Below are 15,802 nucleotides of genomic sequence, written 5' to 3' on the forward strand. Positions count from 1 at the left end.
TCCTTTTTCTCTAATTTGGTCTGCAAACTTAGGTTGTTAACCATCCAGAAGAATAGCTTATTGTTATTATCAAACGATTTGGGCTATCAATCTTAGCTTTGCTGATCTTGAGTAAGTTATTTAACCTCGCTCTGTGTTAGTGTTCTTATCTTCAAAGAAGCACTAATCATAAGATCTAAAGCAGAAAGTTACTGTGATACTTAAATGAGTTAATATTTATAAAATGTTTAGAACAGTAAAAGGCACAAAGACAGACAGACAGACAGACAGACAGACAGACAGACACACACACACACACACACACACAAACATACACATCATATTCCCAGCACACCTCCAAGAGCTGTGGTAGCAGGTCACTGGCCCTGGGAGGCGTACGCTGCTGCTATACCTAGTCAGGTGATGTGATCGCTTAGCACATCTGTGTACCATGTACTCAGACTCAGAAAACCCTGAGCTGAGCAGAACGCAGAAATCACAAAAAGCTTGTCCCCCTCCTCAGCAGTCAGCTGAGGTGCATCTCTCCATACTAGTCCACCTCTTCCTCATCACCCATGGAGCATGGACAGGCCAAGAGCCTGTAATTGAAAGGCATGGAGCGGGGGACTTCATGGTGGGTCTGGGTACCAGGAGCCAGTGAGACAGGGTGCCTTGCACGTGCTCTAGCCAAGCCACAGCCTTAGCTGGCCTCTGATGTGCCTCACAGCATGCTGGGATGGCTTCAACCCCAGTGCTATGGATGGAAAGAAATGCGATCAGGAAGGGGTGGGCCAGGAGAAACTCCAAGGCACAGAGCCACAGGACACGTGGCTGGCCTCAGCAAACCGGCGCTTAAAGATGAAGAAACTGAAACTCAAAAGAAAGCAGCAAACAGGGAACATCTAAGTTTTGTGCAGTCTGATACTTCTGAAAACATTTGGGTGGAGGGATCAGTATGGAAAAGATTGCCCAATTCAAATGAAAAGTACTCGTGATCACTACAATGTCAGCAGACTGCAGAAGGTGACAGAGGGAGGAACTACAGTGGAACAAAGGCAGTGGCCTTGCTTCATTGAGGTTAACACAGCTCACTTATTCAGATCTTCTCAAATCATAATGTACAGGAATGCGCTGCTCAGGCCGGCCCTCTGTGGGCTCTTAGGGGGATTTGGAAAGGACTTGTGCTAGTGGAGAACCCTGAAATGTCAGCTTCATTAGCCTTGTGGTAAGCCAGCGGCCATGATTAGCTAAAGGGCAGCAGTTGCTATGGAGCAGCGACTATGATCTGTGGGTACTGGACAGTGGGCCTGGGAGAGGGAAGGCAGAAGCAAGCGCTCTAACAGAAGAAAGCTTTTGGAAGCCCATTAGCTGTTTCCTGAGGGCTGGGAACTCCAGAAATGGGGACAGAGAAGACCAGAGAGGTTATGTGGGGGGCAAAAGAGGAAACACACGTGCGCTCCCAGCTGGGAGCCACTGCATGGGCCAGTCCACCCTATTTTGTGCATCCAGGACCCTTGCGGGTGAGGTGGCAGGGGGAGGACACAATGGGGGAGGGCTCCTTCCCTGGTGAGGCCTGCCCACTATCACCCGAGACTTGGCCTTAGTCATGAGAGCAGAACCTTCTCCAGGAAAGCCTCGGCGCACAGTATTATACAAGGTAAGTCACAGGTGAGAAAAACCCATCACGTCCCCAGATGGATTTGCAGTGGTTAGACCTATTGGGTGGCAGTGGAAGGGTTTTGTGACTTTACCCAGAGAAGAAAAGTTTCTTACCAGAGTACAGCACAGACATCAAAATGAGAATGATAACCGGTCCCATGGTGCTAGAGTCAAGAAAAAAGAAAAGATAAAAATTGGTTAGAAAGTGAAATTGCAGATCAGAGTTCACCAAAGTATGAACTTGAGGTGGAGTTCGGGATTCGCTTGGTTTCCCAGGTGTGGCAGCGACAGACAATGCTACGTGCTTGCCAAAGCCGGTTCTTTTCCTTTCGGCTCCACAGAGAAGCTGTATTTCCCAGCTTCCCCTGCAGGTAGGCAAGGTGCGTGACTGGGTTCTGACCAATGAAACCAGGTAGAAATGATGGATTTTACTTCCATCCACAGCCACTAAGATGCAGGGGATGCAGGGAAAAAGCCCAAAGGTCTAGGAGATGGCAAAGCTTCACAACGGCAGGGGCTTTGCTGAATGAAACAGCTCTTTCCCCACAACTGCTCCAAACTGACCTGTGCTCTCAGTAAAAAAAATAAACATTTATTGCATCAGGTAATGAGATTGTGGAGATTATTTACTTTTTGAATTTTTTTTGAGTATGGTACAGCCTATGGAAGATGTTTTTGTTTAGAAGCCAACCCTTACTTTGTTCCCAATGATTTTCAAACTTGAATGTGTGTTAAAGTCACCTGAAAAATGTAAAATAATTTTCTGGGCTTCATTCACAGACCTTGACTTACTAGGTCGGGAGGAAGGCTGTTGGTTTGTATGTCTAACAATCGCCCAAGTGATGATAGTGCTTTGAGAAAACCTGTACCACAGCATCCCCTTCATCTGCATGTAGGAACCAAAGAAAATGATCTGCATTAATTTTTTAAGATTTATTTGTGTATTTATTTGGTATAGGGTCTTGCTATGCAGCTTGGACTCAGTGGTCCTTCTGTCTCAGCCTCCCTGGTGCTGGGATTACAGGCATGTACCATCATATCGGGTTTCAGTGGCCAGCACAGAGTGGGGCTGGTGTGGCATGTGGTGCCAGGAATTGAACTTGGGTCCTTGTGCTTGCCAAGCAGGCACTTAGATTACTGAGCTATCTCCCCAGGCCAATCTGCATTTCTTTATAACCACCATCTCTGATTTCCTCCTTTCTCTCTTTTTCCTGTCACATACTACTCAGTCTATACCAGAATGGCTGTAGACTGGCACACAAGGAAGCTGAGAATAAAGGAAAGACCAACACTAGAAACATCTGGAAAAGCCAGGCAAATAAAGTTCAAAAATATACAAGGGAGCCAGGTAGAAGGCCAATGCATACACTTACCACCAAAATCTGCCTACTTTGGGGGCTGGGGAGACAGCTCAGCAGTCTAAGTGCCTGCCTGGCAAGCACAAGGACCTGAGTTTCAGCTTTGATACCACATGCTGCACTGGAGCTGTGCGGGCCACAGAATGCCTGTAATCCCAGTGCTGGGGAGGCTGAGGCAGAAGGATCACTACAAGTCCAAGCTGTATAGTGAGACTCTGTACCAAATAAAAAAAAAATAAATTTAAAAAATCTACCTGTTTTGCATTGGGTGGGATACAAGTTTGGCATGTAGATGTTATTTTATTTGGTTTTTGAGAAAAAGTCTCAGTATATAGCTGAGGCTGGACTCAAAATCATGATTTTCCTGCCTCAGTTTCCCAAGTGTTGGGATAGTACTGTCCACTACCACACATGGCTAGGTTGCAGATATTTAACAGCTAAAGTGAAAAGGAAAACCCAACTGATGAATTAATTCACAAGACCATCCAGTAATTTACAGGTTTGTTGATGCAATACTCAGAAGATACACAACTATTTTTTATCCAATAGCAAAAATGTCTTCCTTTGGGGTGGGGGTGGTTGCTGAAAACTATTCCTAATCCTTTGGGCCATGCTAGAGAACCCTCCCCTCTCTTCCCATAGCTCCCAGCCCACTGAACTAAAAGCATCTGGGTTAAGTTTCTTTCCTTTCTTTTTAAATTAAATTGGTTGAATAGATAATACCTTTATAAGAAGTTTTTGTTTTGTTTTGTTTTGTTTTGTTTTGTTTTTTTGTATTTAGTACAGGTCTACAGTGTCTCACTATGTAGACTGGACTCATAGTGATCCTCCTGTTTAGAGCCTCCAAGTGCTGGGATTACAGGCGTGCTCCGCCACGCCCAGTCTCATTCACCATCTCAGCACGCCCCAGGAGTGGGGCTGGCATGGCAGACTCCAAACACCCAGCCCCTGGAAGTAAGTTTTAAGGGTAGAAGTGATAATAGTAGAAAGCAAATCTCTCCCAGCCCTATCTAGCTTCCATCCACAGACATAACTTTATTACCTGCTACTGGTTTTTTACATTGCATTGCAGTTACTTTAGGTCAAATAAACCAAAATAAAAACATAAATCTATATTCTATTATTATTTTATTTTTTAACACAAATAGGAGCATTTGATGCATAGCCTTGTGTACTCACCATCATCTTGGAATTGTTCTGTATAAGTATACATTAAATATTGTGACAGTAAAAGTTTCATGCTTTTCTACTGTATTTTATTGGAGGGCAATAATTTATTTTGCCATACACTACAGAGGTACATTTAGGTTACATTTAAAATGCCCATTACTGGGCTGGTGAGACAGCTCAGCAGACTAAGTGCTGCTTTGCAAACGCAAGGACCAGGGTTCGACCCCCAGTCCTGCATGCCATACTGGTCCTGCCCCAGGGTTCGACCCCAAGTCAGCACATGGTGGCATGCACCTATAATCCCAGCACGGGAGAGACTGAAAACAGGAGGATCACTACCAGTCGAAGCTGTGTAGTGAGACCCTGTACCAAATATATAAATGAAAAAAAAAGAATAAATAAAATGAAAATTTCTTATTAATGGTCAGAATACCTTTTCAAATGAATACTATTCCCCTTTCCATGTACATTTCTTTTGTCCATTTTCAGTTTTTGGTTTTACAAAAAAAAAAATGGATTTGTAGACAGCTCTTTTACATACAGAAAAATGCACTTTATGACAATGTTATAAATGCACTAGGTCCCTGAAATGCACAGTAGGTATTTGATATGTGAGCTGAATGGCTGCCTCCCAGTTGCTTCTCTCCCACTGTTGCAGTAATTCTAATAGGTGTTAGCCAGCCCTGGTGGTGGCTCCTGGGACGGTTATCAGTTAAACCAAACCTGACACCACCCCAGGGTTCAGCCTGGAAAGTTGATTCCCTGCACTTCCTCCTACTGAATTACTAACAGCATCCTATTTATCACAGAATCGGAGGACCAAGGCCCCTTGGAGTCAAAATTCTCATCAAAAACTAGGACCCCCTCCCTCTGTCACCAACCCCTAGCCCCCAACCCCCTCCAAAGGCCTGGCCAGATAACTCAGCCAACTAAAGCACCTGCTTAGGCAGAGTGCAGCGACCTGGGTTTGATTCCCAGCATGCCGTGCTGGCCCCGCCCCCTGGTCACGCTGAAAAGGCAATTGAGACTGGTCGTGATGGCACATGCCTGTAATCCCAGTGCTTGGAAGACTGAAAACAGGAGGATCACTACAAGTCCAATCTGCATAGTGAGACCCTGTAGACCCTGTACTAAATATATGAAAAAGAAAACTAGGAGCCTTCCCTGCAAGTTTCTTACCTAAGAATTAGTTTGATTAACCTAACCAAAGACCATTTTTTCTTTGGTTGCAAAGAGGGACACAAAAGCAATTATATTTTGCTACAAATGTAGAAAATAGCTGTTAATTCAAGTAATGATCTGAAATCAGTCTGCTCCTAGGAGCTCTTGGACAAATGGTTCCTGTAACTCACACAGTGAGGACAAGTACTGCTCCTGACCCAGAAATCAGTACCATTTTAGATTTCTCCCTTTGGAAACTCTATTCCTCTGGGTTAGAAATTGCCTTTCCTTCACTTCCTCTCACTGATACTGGCTTTGTCCTCCAAAACTATTCAGAGAAAGTCTACTACATGTCAGCCTGAATCTTTCTTTGAAGATTTGGGGATAGCAGTCATAACCCTCCTCAACATCTTGGCCTTGCCCAGAAGCAACAGTCCATGCAGTGTCATGAACATTAATTTACAGACTGTACATCATCCTGAAAAAATACTTTGGACACTTAATTTGTCAGCAACCTTATTAAAACATGATGCTATGCATGTAGTGTTGACATGATCTTCTATTATATGGTATAATGTCCTGAGTGAAGAGTATCTCTCACTCCTAGCCATGGTGTGATGGTGTGGGGTAGGGGAGTGACGGAAAGGCAGGGACTGAGTTGGAAATCCACTTCCTCCAAAATTGTTACCTCAGAAGAAGAGCACAAATGTCACTGTTTCCTCAGGAACAAACTCCCAACCCCAACCACAAGTCATGGCTTTCTTCAAAGACCCAACATGTGGAAGCACTCTTAGAGGGAGCATGTAAAAAGGGGAATGGGAGAGGAAAGAACCTAAGAATTTGTAGGGGGATTCTCTGAGCAGAGGTTTCTGTCAGCTATGAATAGAATAAGGTCTGCGAGATAGGTGAACCAGTCAAAAACCTAAGAAGAGTAGGCTTCATATAAATACTTTCACTCAAGAAACCAAAGAGCTCCCGGTGTACTTTACAGGCCCAGCCCATCAGAACACAATAATAAGAGCTGAGTGAGTAATTAATTACACTGTTGTCCCTCAGGATGAGTTGAAATTATTTGCCCCCCATATCATAGATGAAGAACTAGTATTTGAAAGAAGTTAGGTAACTTGCCCTTGATTACCCAGATAAATGGGAGAGTAGAGATTTAAATCATCCAGCTCCATTGATTCCTGTTCAACACTGGCAGAGCCAGCTCCTCAGCTGGCCGATAGGAGCAAGCAGGAGTGTCAGCTTCCATCCACTCCCAGAGCAAGCATCTCTAGGACCAGGTGGTGGTTCCTGGTGTCACAGTGGGACACTCAGGGAGACAGGCTGGGATTTGGGTAGAGGGTCGAAGTGTGCCTTGGCTATTCTGAACTTACACTCATTCCACAAACATTGCTTGAAAACACATCATAAGGCAGGCACAGAGAGCTCTTTTTCCACTCTAACCCCAGACAGGTAATCAGATTCCTGATGGTCTTTGTTCGGATGCACCAAAAGAGCTCTGGGGAAATAGAAATACTGAGATAGAAAAGTGGTAAAAATATCTTTAGTGTTTCAGATCTGAAGGAGCATGTGGGATCTAGTACGAGCAAAAGGCAGATGAATGGATATAAAGTGGTAGAGGCCAGAAATTCGGTGAGACAAGAAAGTGCAGAAATAGTGAAACAGGAAGTGAGAGAAGGGTTCTAAGGTAGTTTCTACTGCAAGGAAACCAAGAAACAGGTTTCCTATCTCACAGCTTTGTCTGGAGCATTAGTGGTACTCAGAGTTTCATGAGTAATGCTGATAAATTACCTGGTGTCTTTGGAAGGTTGTTTATTCAAATATATTTTAGACAGACATTTACTGAGTTTATTCAGCAACAGGTTAGTCCTAGAGGTTTTAGAGATAAAAGGGTGTGTGGGCTGTGGTCTTTTATACAGTACTAAAAAGAAAGCATGCCCATGAAGAATGTGAAGATTGCTAAGTCAAGAGGAAGGCAGCAACATTTAGCATGTCCCAGGGCAAGTGGAATCCTGGCTTCAAGCAAAATATAAGAGGCCACAAGCTCCATGGGTGAAAGACTAGGTCTGAAGCATGTGGCTGGACAAGCCGGCTTGCTCAGTGGGCGCATCCATTAGTGGGAGAAGGGTGGGGTCCAGCAGGAGCACCAGCTTGCCTGAGGGTTCGGCGTACCTCTGGGTGTGACACGCTGCTGAAGTGCTTCTCAGAGGCCCAGAACATAAAGCTATATATGTAGAGCAGTTATTGTTTTTCTTGAGGTATGGGAGGAAGCATAGAGTAAGCTTCTGTTCTTTTAAAAAAGGTAATTTCTGAACTGCAAACTAAGAAGGCAACTGGATGCAAGGCCGGGTGGTGCGGCAGAAGACTGTCATGGATGACAGCTGTACAAGAAAGTTTTATTGGACACAGCCAGACTCATTCAGTTACATCTATTGCTGTTGTCACACCACAGTGGCAGAGTTGAATATCTCTTTGAATGTGACAAAGATTATTATTTTTTAATTTTTTAAAATTTTTTTATTTTTTTGTGACAAAGATTATTATGGCTTGTAAAGCTAAAAGCATTTTCTATCTGGCCTTTTCTAGAAAAAGCTGTGTGATCCCTGCTCTAGATCAGCCATGTATAACAGCAATACAATGGAAGCCATGGATGTGAGCTATATTTGAAAATTTCTAGTAGACACATTAGCAAATGAAAAAGAAATAGGTAACATTAATTCTAATAATATATTTTAATCCAAAATATCTAAGATATTATAATATCAAACTTATAATCAATATAAAATTACTAATAGATATTTTAATTTCTTGGTGTACTAAATCTTCAAAACTCTTGTATTTTACACTTAAAACACAACTTAATTCGGACTCTCCACATTCTAAGACATCAAAGCCACTTGTGGTTAGTGACCACTGACGTACACAGTATGTGTCTAAACAGTGTGTCTCTAGACCAGCCCATCTATCTGCTCAGTGCCATGAAGGGACCTCAGCTGGTGGCCACGAAGAACATAAGAAATACTTTAAGATCTGCTCAAGTTCCTGGCTGAACCTACAGCACTGTAGCAGAGGAAGTACTCGTTGTTTCAAGCTGTTACATTTGAGGGCAACTTGTGATATACCAATGCACAAACCAAACAGATCAAGAAAGTGCTAAGTAGTGAAGGGTTGGAAGTGGGTGATGGGTAGGAAGGATTCTAGGCCAAGGATATAGCATATAAAATGCACTGAGGCAGGATGGAACCTGAAAGTACAAGATTAATCAGACTAAAGGCAGAGAGAGGTGGAGACAAAACTGAAGAGGTCTGCAGGGCCCTGACCCTACTTGCCTTGTTTGTCAGTTAAGGATTTAGCACTTTGTTCTGAAACTGATGTGAACCATGGCAGGCCAATAGCCTGATCAGGTTGGCATTTTGAAAAACTGACTCTAGTTTTTGCCTAACAAATGGCTAATAAGAGAGCCAAGACCAGGGGAGGAAGACTGGTCAGCTGGCCACTGCTGTCAATGAAGTGAGCAAAGATGGCTACCCGGCCTACTATGGTAATAGCAAAAGTGGAGATAATCACCAGATCCCGAAATAGGATTATGATCAACAGGATATGGTGATGGATTAGATGTGGGGGATGAAGACAAAGTATTGATCTATTCACTCACTCATTAATTCATTCAACAATCAAGAGCCAAGAATCATTCTTAACAGAATGATAACATTGTACTGTAGGAATCTCTGGTTTTTAGTTTTCACTTTCACCTTGTTAGTAAAACTATGAAAGAGAGCAACAAAAATAATACTTCTATTTTCAGATGTGCAGATGATGAGGCCAGTCTGGGCTACACAGTGAGCTCAAGGCACACTAACCTCAGAGCAAGACCCCATCTTAAAAAAAAAGAGAGAGAGAGAGAGAGAGAGAGAGAGAGAGAGAGAGAGAGAGAGAGCCAAAAGTCAGTCAGCTGAATTAGTTTATTCACAAATTCTAAAAAGAAAGACTACTGTGAACCAAATGAACTTCAGTAAGGGTAAGTTAAAAAATCTATACTTAAATGACAACTGTGTAAGAGGAATAGGAGGGTGCAGAGAAATAGCTTATCCATGGTAAATATAAAGACTACAGGAATGTTAGTGGGGCAATGACTAAAATTGTTCAATCCTTTTCTGTGTGGGGGCTGCTGGGCATCAAAGGCAGAGCCTTGCACGCGAAAGGCAGGCACTCCTGCCCTGAGCCACACCCCCAGCACATGAATTCAACTGAGCGGTAAGCTGCGCTTGCTGGAGTCTGCGCTAAGCGGGCCGCATCACTGCGGTATCACGTTTGGCAAGGCTGGTTGTACTTGAGCAGCCCTGATGAAATTAGAACTTACTAAGTGAAAGGGCAGTGCAGCTCACTAGGGAATAGTGAAATTAAGCCAAATGAGGAACATTAAAAACTGGGGGTGAGGGCTGGGGGGATAGTTTGGCAGTCTAAACACCTGCCTGGCAAGCTTAAGGACCCAGGTTTGATCCCCGGTACCACAAGCCATGCTGGCCCCGGGGTGTGCCATGCAGGACACCAAAACCGGTGTGGTGTCACACACCTGTAATCCCAATGCTGGGGAGGCTGAGACAGGAGGATCACTATGAGTCCGAGCTGCATAGTGAGACCCTGTACCAAATAAATAAATAAGATTAAAATAAAACTGGGGGCCATGAGCTTGAAGATTACAGCTATACGGAGGTCATACACACACCTCCTTGGGAAGGTATACATGCTCTTACTGAAGGGCCAACAGTTCTAAAAGAGTAGAAGTCCTAAGGAACAAGATTTCAGTTTTAGGGGCCAGTGAGATAGTTCAGCTATCTAAAGTACCTACTTAGGCAAGCTTAGGCAGACCCAGGGAACAGAGGTGAGATCCCTGGCACCAGCCCCACCCTCAAGGTGGGCTGAGCTGGCAAAAAAAAAAAAAAAGATTTCAGTTTTAGAAGATGAAAACTTTTGATAAAGAGGCACAATCGAGGACTGGACTTTACTGTGAGGCAATGGGCATCCCATCACCAGCACTACTCAAGCAAAAGTGGGTAATAATATAGAAGAGAATACTGAGGTGGGGGGTGAATTGGTTGTGTGGTTGAAATGCACAGCTTCTAAGTTTAACCTCTGAAATTCTCATTACATTCCCAGGAAAAAGGAAAATTACAGGAGAACCCCCTGGAACTCCACTATTATCCCAGACCCTGAGTCCTTTCCTGTCATTTTATGTAGCAGGCAGTAAGCTGCATCCAGGGGACCCGTTGGTTCTGGGAGAGTCTGCACAGAGATTCCTGCTGACTCAGGACTCCACAGCCCTGAAGTGCAGGACTGGCAGTGGGACTTGAGCTGGGCCTTGCAGGTGGCTTAGACTTGGTCTCAAAACTGTGCTAGTGGCAGGAATGAAGGATTCAAGCGTATCCATGACTGCAGTAGCCAATTTCTATTACAGCAGATGAAACTCTGCCCTGGATGGGCTCCACCTGAGTCCACTCAATTTGCTACTTCTACTAAGGAGAGTTTCAACCAGGGCCACAGCAGTCACAGCTTTCTTTTTTTTTTAAAAAAAAAAAATTATTTATTTATTTATTATCCAGCCCACCCCGGGGGCAGGGCTGGCACAGCACATAGTTCCAGGGATCGAACCACGGTCCCTGGGCACTGTCTTCGTGGCGCTTTAGGCCACTGAGCTATCTCATGTCACAGTTTTCTTTAAGAGTTGCTCCCCACCTTTAACATTAACAATTGTTATCTTCTTAGAACTCTATTCATCTATGTGGTGGCCATCTGCCTCTGTCTTTGAAAGTATTTATTTATTTATTTATTTATTTATTTATTTATTTATTTTGGTAGGAGACTTGAACTCAGGACCTTGCGCTTGCCAGGCAGGAGTTGTGCTGCTGAGCCGTATCCCTTAACTCTTTGAAAGGTTTTGCAAGTTTCCAGCAGGTCTTCCCTAGGCAGCCCACAAAACAGATTTTCATAACACACAGTGCTGCAACCCACAGCAGTGGAATCCACAAACGACTGCCAGCTGATGAGCCACTTTTAAGTGCTGGCTGAGATTAACTGTTACATATTCCAGCCACAGTCTTGATGCACATACACATGTACACATGGAAAGCATCCGGCTAGCCCCATGTTCAATGCTTTTTGTGAGTCTGATACTCTTTGGCAATCTTTTTCCTTGTGTGTGTGTGTGTGTGTGTGTGTGTGTGTGTGTGTGTGTGTGTTTGTGTTACTCAATTCAGTCATTACAAGACACTGACCCTCAAAGACATTACACTGCTGTAGCCTCACTCTCTGCACACTTCCCTGCAGGTTGCAGGGAGAATGAATGTCACGGAGCAGCTTTGCTTCTGATGCAGAGTACACTGCTGGTTACAGCCCAGAGCTATAGGTGAATAGTGAGGAAGAAAATGATGACTGAGCCTCTTCACTAAAATAAAGTTAAAATAAAACTATTAGGCTCTTTGGCCTGCCAGATAACTCAGCAGACTAAAGTGCCTGCTTAGGCAGAGTGCAGAGGTTCAAACCCTGGCATGCCACGCCAGCCCCGCCCCTGGGGCATGCTGAGACAGCCACTGAGACTGGGCGTGGTGGCACACGCCTTAATCCAGCACTTGGGAGGCTGAAAAGAGGAGAATCACTGTGAGTCTGATCTATGTAGTGAGACCCTATAGACTGTGTAGACTCTACCAAATACATAAAAAAATTAAAAATTAGACTCTTCCTAAGGAGCAGAAGACATATGTAAGAAATGTATTTTATGTGGGAAATTTTCTTTTAAAATTTGACCCCAATTTTTTTTTTCTGGTACTGGGGATTGAACTCAGGGCCTTGTGCATGCTAGGCAAGGACTCACTCACTGGGCTACATCTCCAGCTCTATGTGGGAAAAATTGATCATAAAAATGATACAGAAAAAACGGAAACATATGCCCATTTCTTTACCCCCAAGTCCCAAATCAGTCCCTAAAAAATAATGCATACTTGTTGGTTTATTGTGCATCATTTCCAGATCCTCTCCTCTACTTGTACATACATGGGAATATGAATTTTAATAAAAATTAAATTTACTACATTTATTGTTCTGCAGCCTATATTATAGAAGGTAAGCTGCTTTACTCAAAGTCTACTGATTTATATGTAAATCACACATTTAATAATGCCTTCACAGAAACAGTTACACTGGTGTCTGACCCAGTATCTGGGTATCATACTATGGTTTAGCCAAGTTACACATAAAATTGGCCATCATAAATCCACCCCTAAGCAACTTGAAATCCATAGACATCTCCTTAAATCATCTAAATCTCCAAATAAAGACAGTAAGATTATACTTCTGCCTAATGGGGTGCAGTTATCCCGTGTACAAATGAAAATGCACCAACTTTCTCTCCAGAGGAGAATGCATAGTACAAGGGTAAAGCTTTCTTTCTTTCTTTTTTTTTTTTTTTTACCTTACACATCTGAATTGAATCCAGAGCCTTCATGCAAAGCTACATCCCCTAATCTTTGTGGGATGCCGTGTGATATCTTTTTTCATTTAAAAATTATTTACTTATTTATTATTATTTCAATGTATTTTGGTTGTTACAGGGTCTCACTCGTGGTGATCCTCCTGTTTTCAGCCTCCCCAGAGCTGGGACATTGTAGTAACTGAAGTCTTCAAATTAAGAGAACATGCCCCTCACTGGCACAAGAGGCACAGCGCAGCGAGAGCATTCGCTCTTCCTGCCCGCCAGCAGCATGTCAGTGCACAAGACAGACGCTCAGTTCCCTCAGTCATACCTGGAATCAGGCCTTTTGGAGCCAAGGATCATACTGATGGCTATCCAGGCCATTTTTCTGTTTTGCCAAAAACCGGAATAAACCAACCAAACAAACAAACAGGCCTAAAAATAAGCGCCCTGCAAAGCTTTTCAGGCGCCTCTGCAGGTCTGTGCATATCGCTCAAGGGCTTTGTCTGCCAGGAACGAGGCCCTCAGAGCTCAGAGGGCAGCCATACCCATCCTGGCCCCTTTCTAGATGTCTCAGAATCAGAATCACAGTCAAAGAGAGAAAAGCCAGTGTTGTAAGGGCACAATTTGAGGGTTGGTGCCCTTTTCTATTCTGTGTGCAAGGCCTTACTCCAAGAGCTTGAAATTCCCGCATTGCTCATTCTTTGGGTCAAGGGTTTTTATTTTTTTATTTTTGAAAGCCCAAGTTGAAATGAAAATGTTGGCTGGATAGTGAAATGGGGTTATTTTAGTTGTTTGTCATGTGCCGTTAGGAATAAATTCAAGTTAATTTCTACAAACCGGACAGGAACTCAGAAAAGAATCACATCTGTGAATGGAAGAGCATGGATGGGGAGCGGCGTGTGTCTCTTGTTGCGGTCTCGGGTCTTGATGGACAGAGGAAATGTGCCAAAAATACATTCTTTTTCCTCTATGCATGCAACGTGAGTAGGTGCCAATATGTAGTGCAGGGATAGCTCTCTACAGGAGAGCAAAGAAGGCCAGAGTCTGTAAAGCCTCCTGCACCCAGCAGTGGTCTTACTCTTCCACTGACTCCAAGTGCTCTCAGTGACTTGGCCATGACAGGAGGATGGCCAGCACCTGCCTGCACTATGCAAAACTGCCCAGAAGCCTCACTGTGCCCCAACTTGCTGGCTGTAGCCATGACTTTGCTCTCCTTCTACAGCCTCAAAGCCTCAATCTCCTGGCCCAAAGACACAGGCACCCTCATGCCCTGTCTACCTGAGTTTTGAAATATGGTGTTTGAACCTTGATTTTGCTCCTAAAGAATCACCTCTTTGCCTTCCATATTTTTGTCCTTCTCACCATAGCTCAATTTCAAAAATCCTATCTCCAAGGGACATCCACTATTCAAGGATTATAGAATGATCAAAATACCAAACACAAAGACATAGTAACTAACCAGTTAGCATAGTCACGTAGAACTATCTCCTTCCTTTCAAGCACTGTTATTAAAAGTCATGTTAATGTTAACTAGCATATTTCTATTAGGAAAATAGTAGCTTCAAGAGTATAGCTTTTATCTATGTCTTTTATGCTCCCTACTTAAAACCCAGTACCTAGGAGGACCTAGTAAATCTTCAATAAGCATATCCTGAATACATGAATAAACAGAGATTCATAAAAGCTTCCTTTATAAGGATAACTCACATAAATAACAATGATATCTGTAGAAGCAAACAGCACACATAATTAGAATTGCAAATGTGAACATATAAATACATTTATTTTAGTCCAGAGACTTAATCCAAAGATTGAAATTATTTGTAAGAGGAGCAGGCCATCTCCTTAGTTGTTACAATTTGAGAGGAGTGGGAAGTTCCCTTGGCCAAAAATTATTTTCACCTGTCTCTCCAAAACCTTGCCTTACTATTAACAGAGGCAATATTTTAGGCCTATTTGCAAATGCAAATGTGTTCAGAGTGTGGGGAGCATGTTAAACTACCAACCGGGCTCTTTTTGGACCTAAGAATATTTCTTTCTAAATGAGCAACTTATCTCTAATATAGGGATGGGGCAGTTGGGTAGGAAGAAATCACTGGAAAAGGTACTAGAGAAGGACAGACAAACAGATAATGGATATTACCTCCCTCCTCTAGATTTTCCACTCATACTGGGGCTTAGGCTGGGCCAGTATCCTTGGACAGCTTCTCCTAGAGCAGGGCTACAAGGAGCCCCCAGCACCCAAGGCCAAGAGCAGCTGCCAGCTAGCTGGTAAGTGGCATTTTCTATTTCCTGCTTGTCCTCTCTCCTGGTTTACTCAGGCAAACCCTGGGATCTGAACAGATGAGTTCAATTTTTGTAATATCCCACTTCCAACATATAGTCTGTGAATTGGCCTAATGGTTAAAGGCTTCAAGCATATGCCCTGCCTTCTCTTCTCCTTGCCAGGCTTCAGCCCCACCCTTGCACATCTGCCCCAGATGCAGCTTGTCTTGAACCCCTCTCCCAGATCATAGGCTTCATAAGGACATACCTGTCACCAGCACCCATCCACCACAGTGCCTGGAGAGCAGACACACGGGCACAGAAGCATCCCCAAGGAACACAGGAGCGAGGGGTTAAGAAGAAACAAAAAGGAGCCTTTGCCGGCACCCCGAGCCTTCTGACTCCTCATAAAATGAGAGTCTCAGGACAGAGGCTCAAACACAGAAAGGGGAACTGACTAGACAGAAGCAACACCACAGATGGGGGTAGTGTTCTTTCGTGGTTCCAGATAACTTCTACTGGCAGGTGGGCATTTCCACTGATGAGAATGACTACAAGTGCACCCTCGGACAGTGAGCTGGTGTAAAGCCCTGAGGAAACCCCCAAAGACAGCCCTGTCCACAAATCCAACAGGACCTTTCCTGGTGGAATCATAGATATCTGGGAGCGCACTCTTTAAAGTACACAGAAACAGAGTCAGCTCCACTCACCCAGCCGTGTGCTGGCACTTCAAGTG

General features: G+C 43.8%; 1 protein-coding gene across 1 annotated transcript in view; it reads right to left on the minus strand.

The window, feature by feature from the left end:
- Positions 1–15,444, minus strand: part of Cd86 (CD86 molecule) — a 43,406-nt gene extending 27,962 nt beyond the window's left edge. The window contains exons 1-2 of the mRNA XM_023702259.1: positions 15,335–15,444; positions 1,753–1,802 (exon numbers count right to left, since the gene is read on the minus strand). Of these exons, the coding sequence (XP_023558027.1) occupies positions 1,753–1,802; positions 15,335–15,351 (67 nt within the window). The 5' untranslated portion in view covers positions 15,352–15,444. The remainder of the gene's footprint in view (positions 1–1,752; positions 1,803–15,334) is intronic.
- Positions 15,445–15,802: the final 358 nt, after the last annotated feature.

The sequence above is a fragment of the Octodon degus genome, unplaced genomic scaffold (genome assembly GCF_000260255.1).
Source record: "Octodon degus isolate 3935 unplaced genomic scaffold, OctDeg1.0 scaffold00147, whole genome shotgun sequence".
Taxonomy (NCBI): Eukaryota; Metazoa; Chordata; class Mammalia; order Rodentia; family Octodontidae; genus Octodon; species Octodon degus.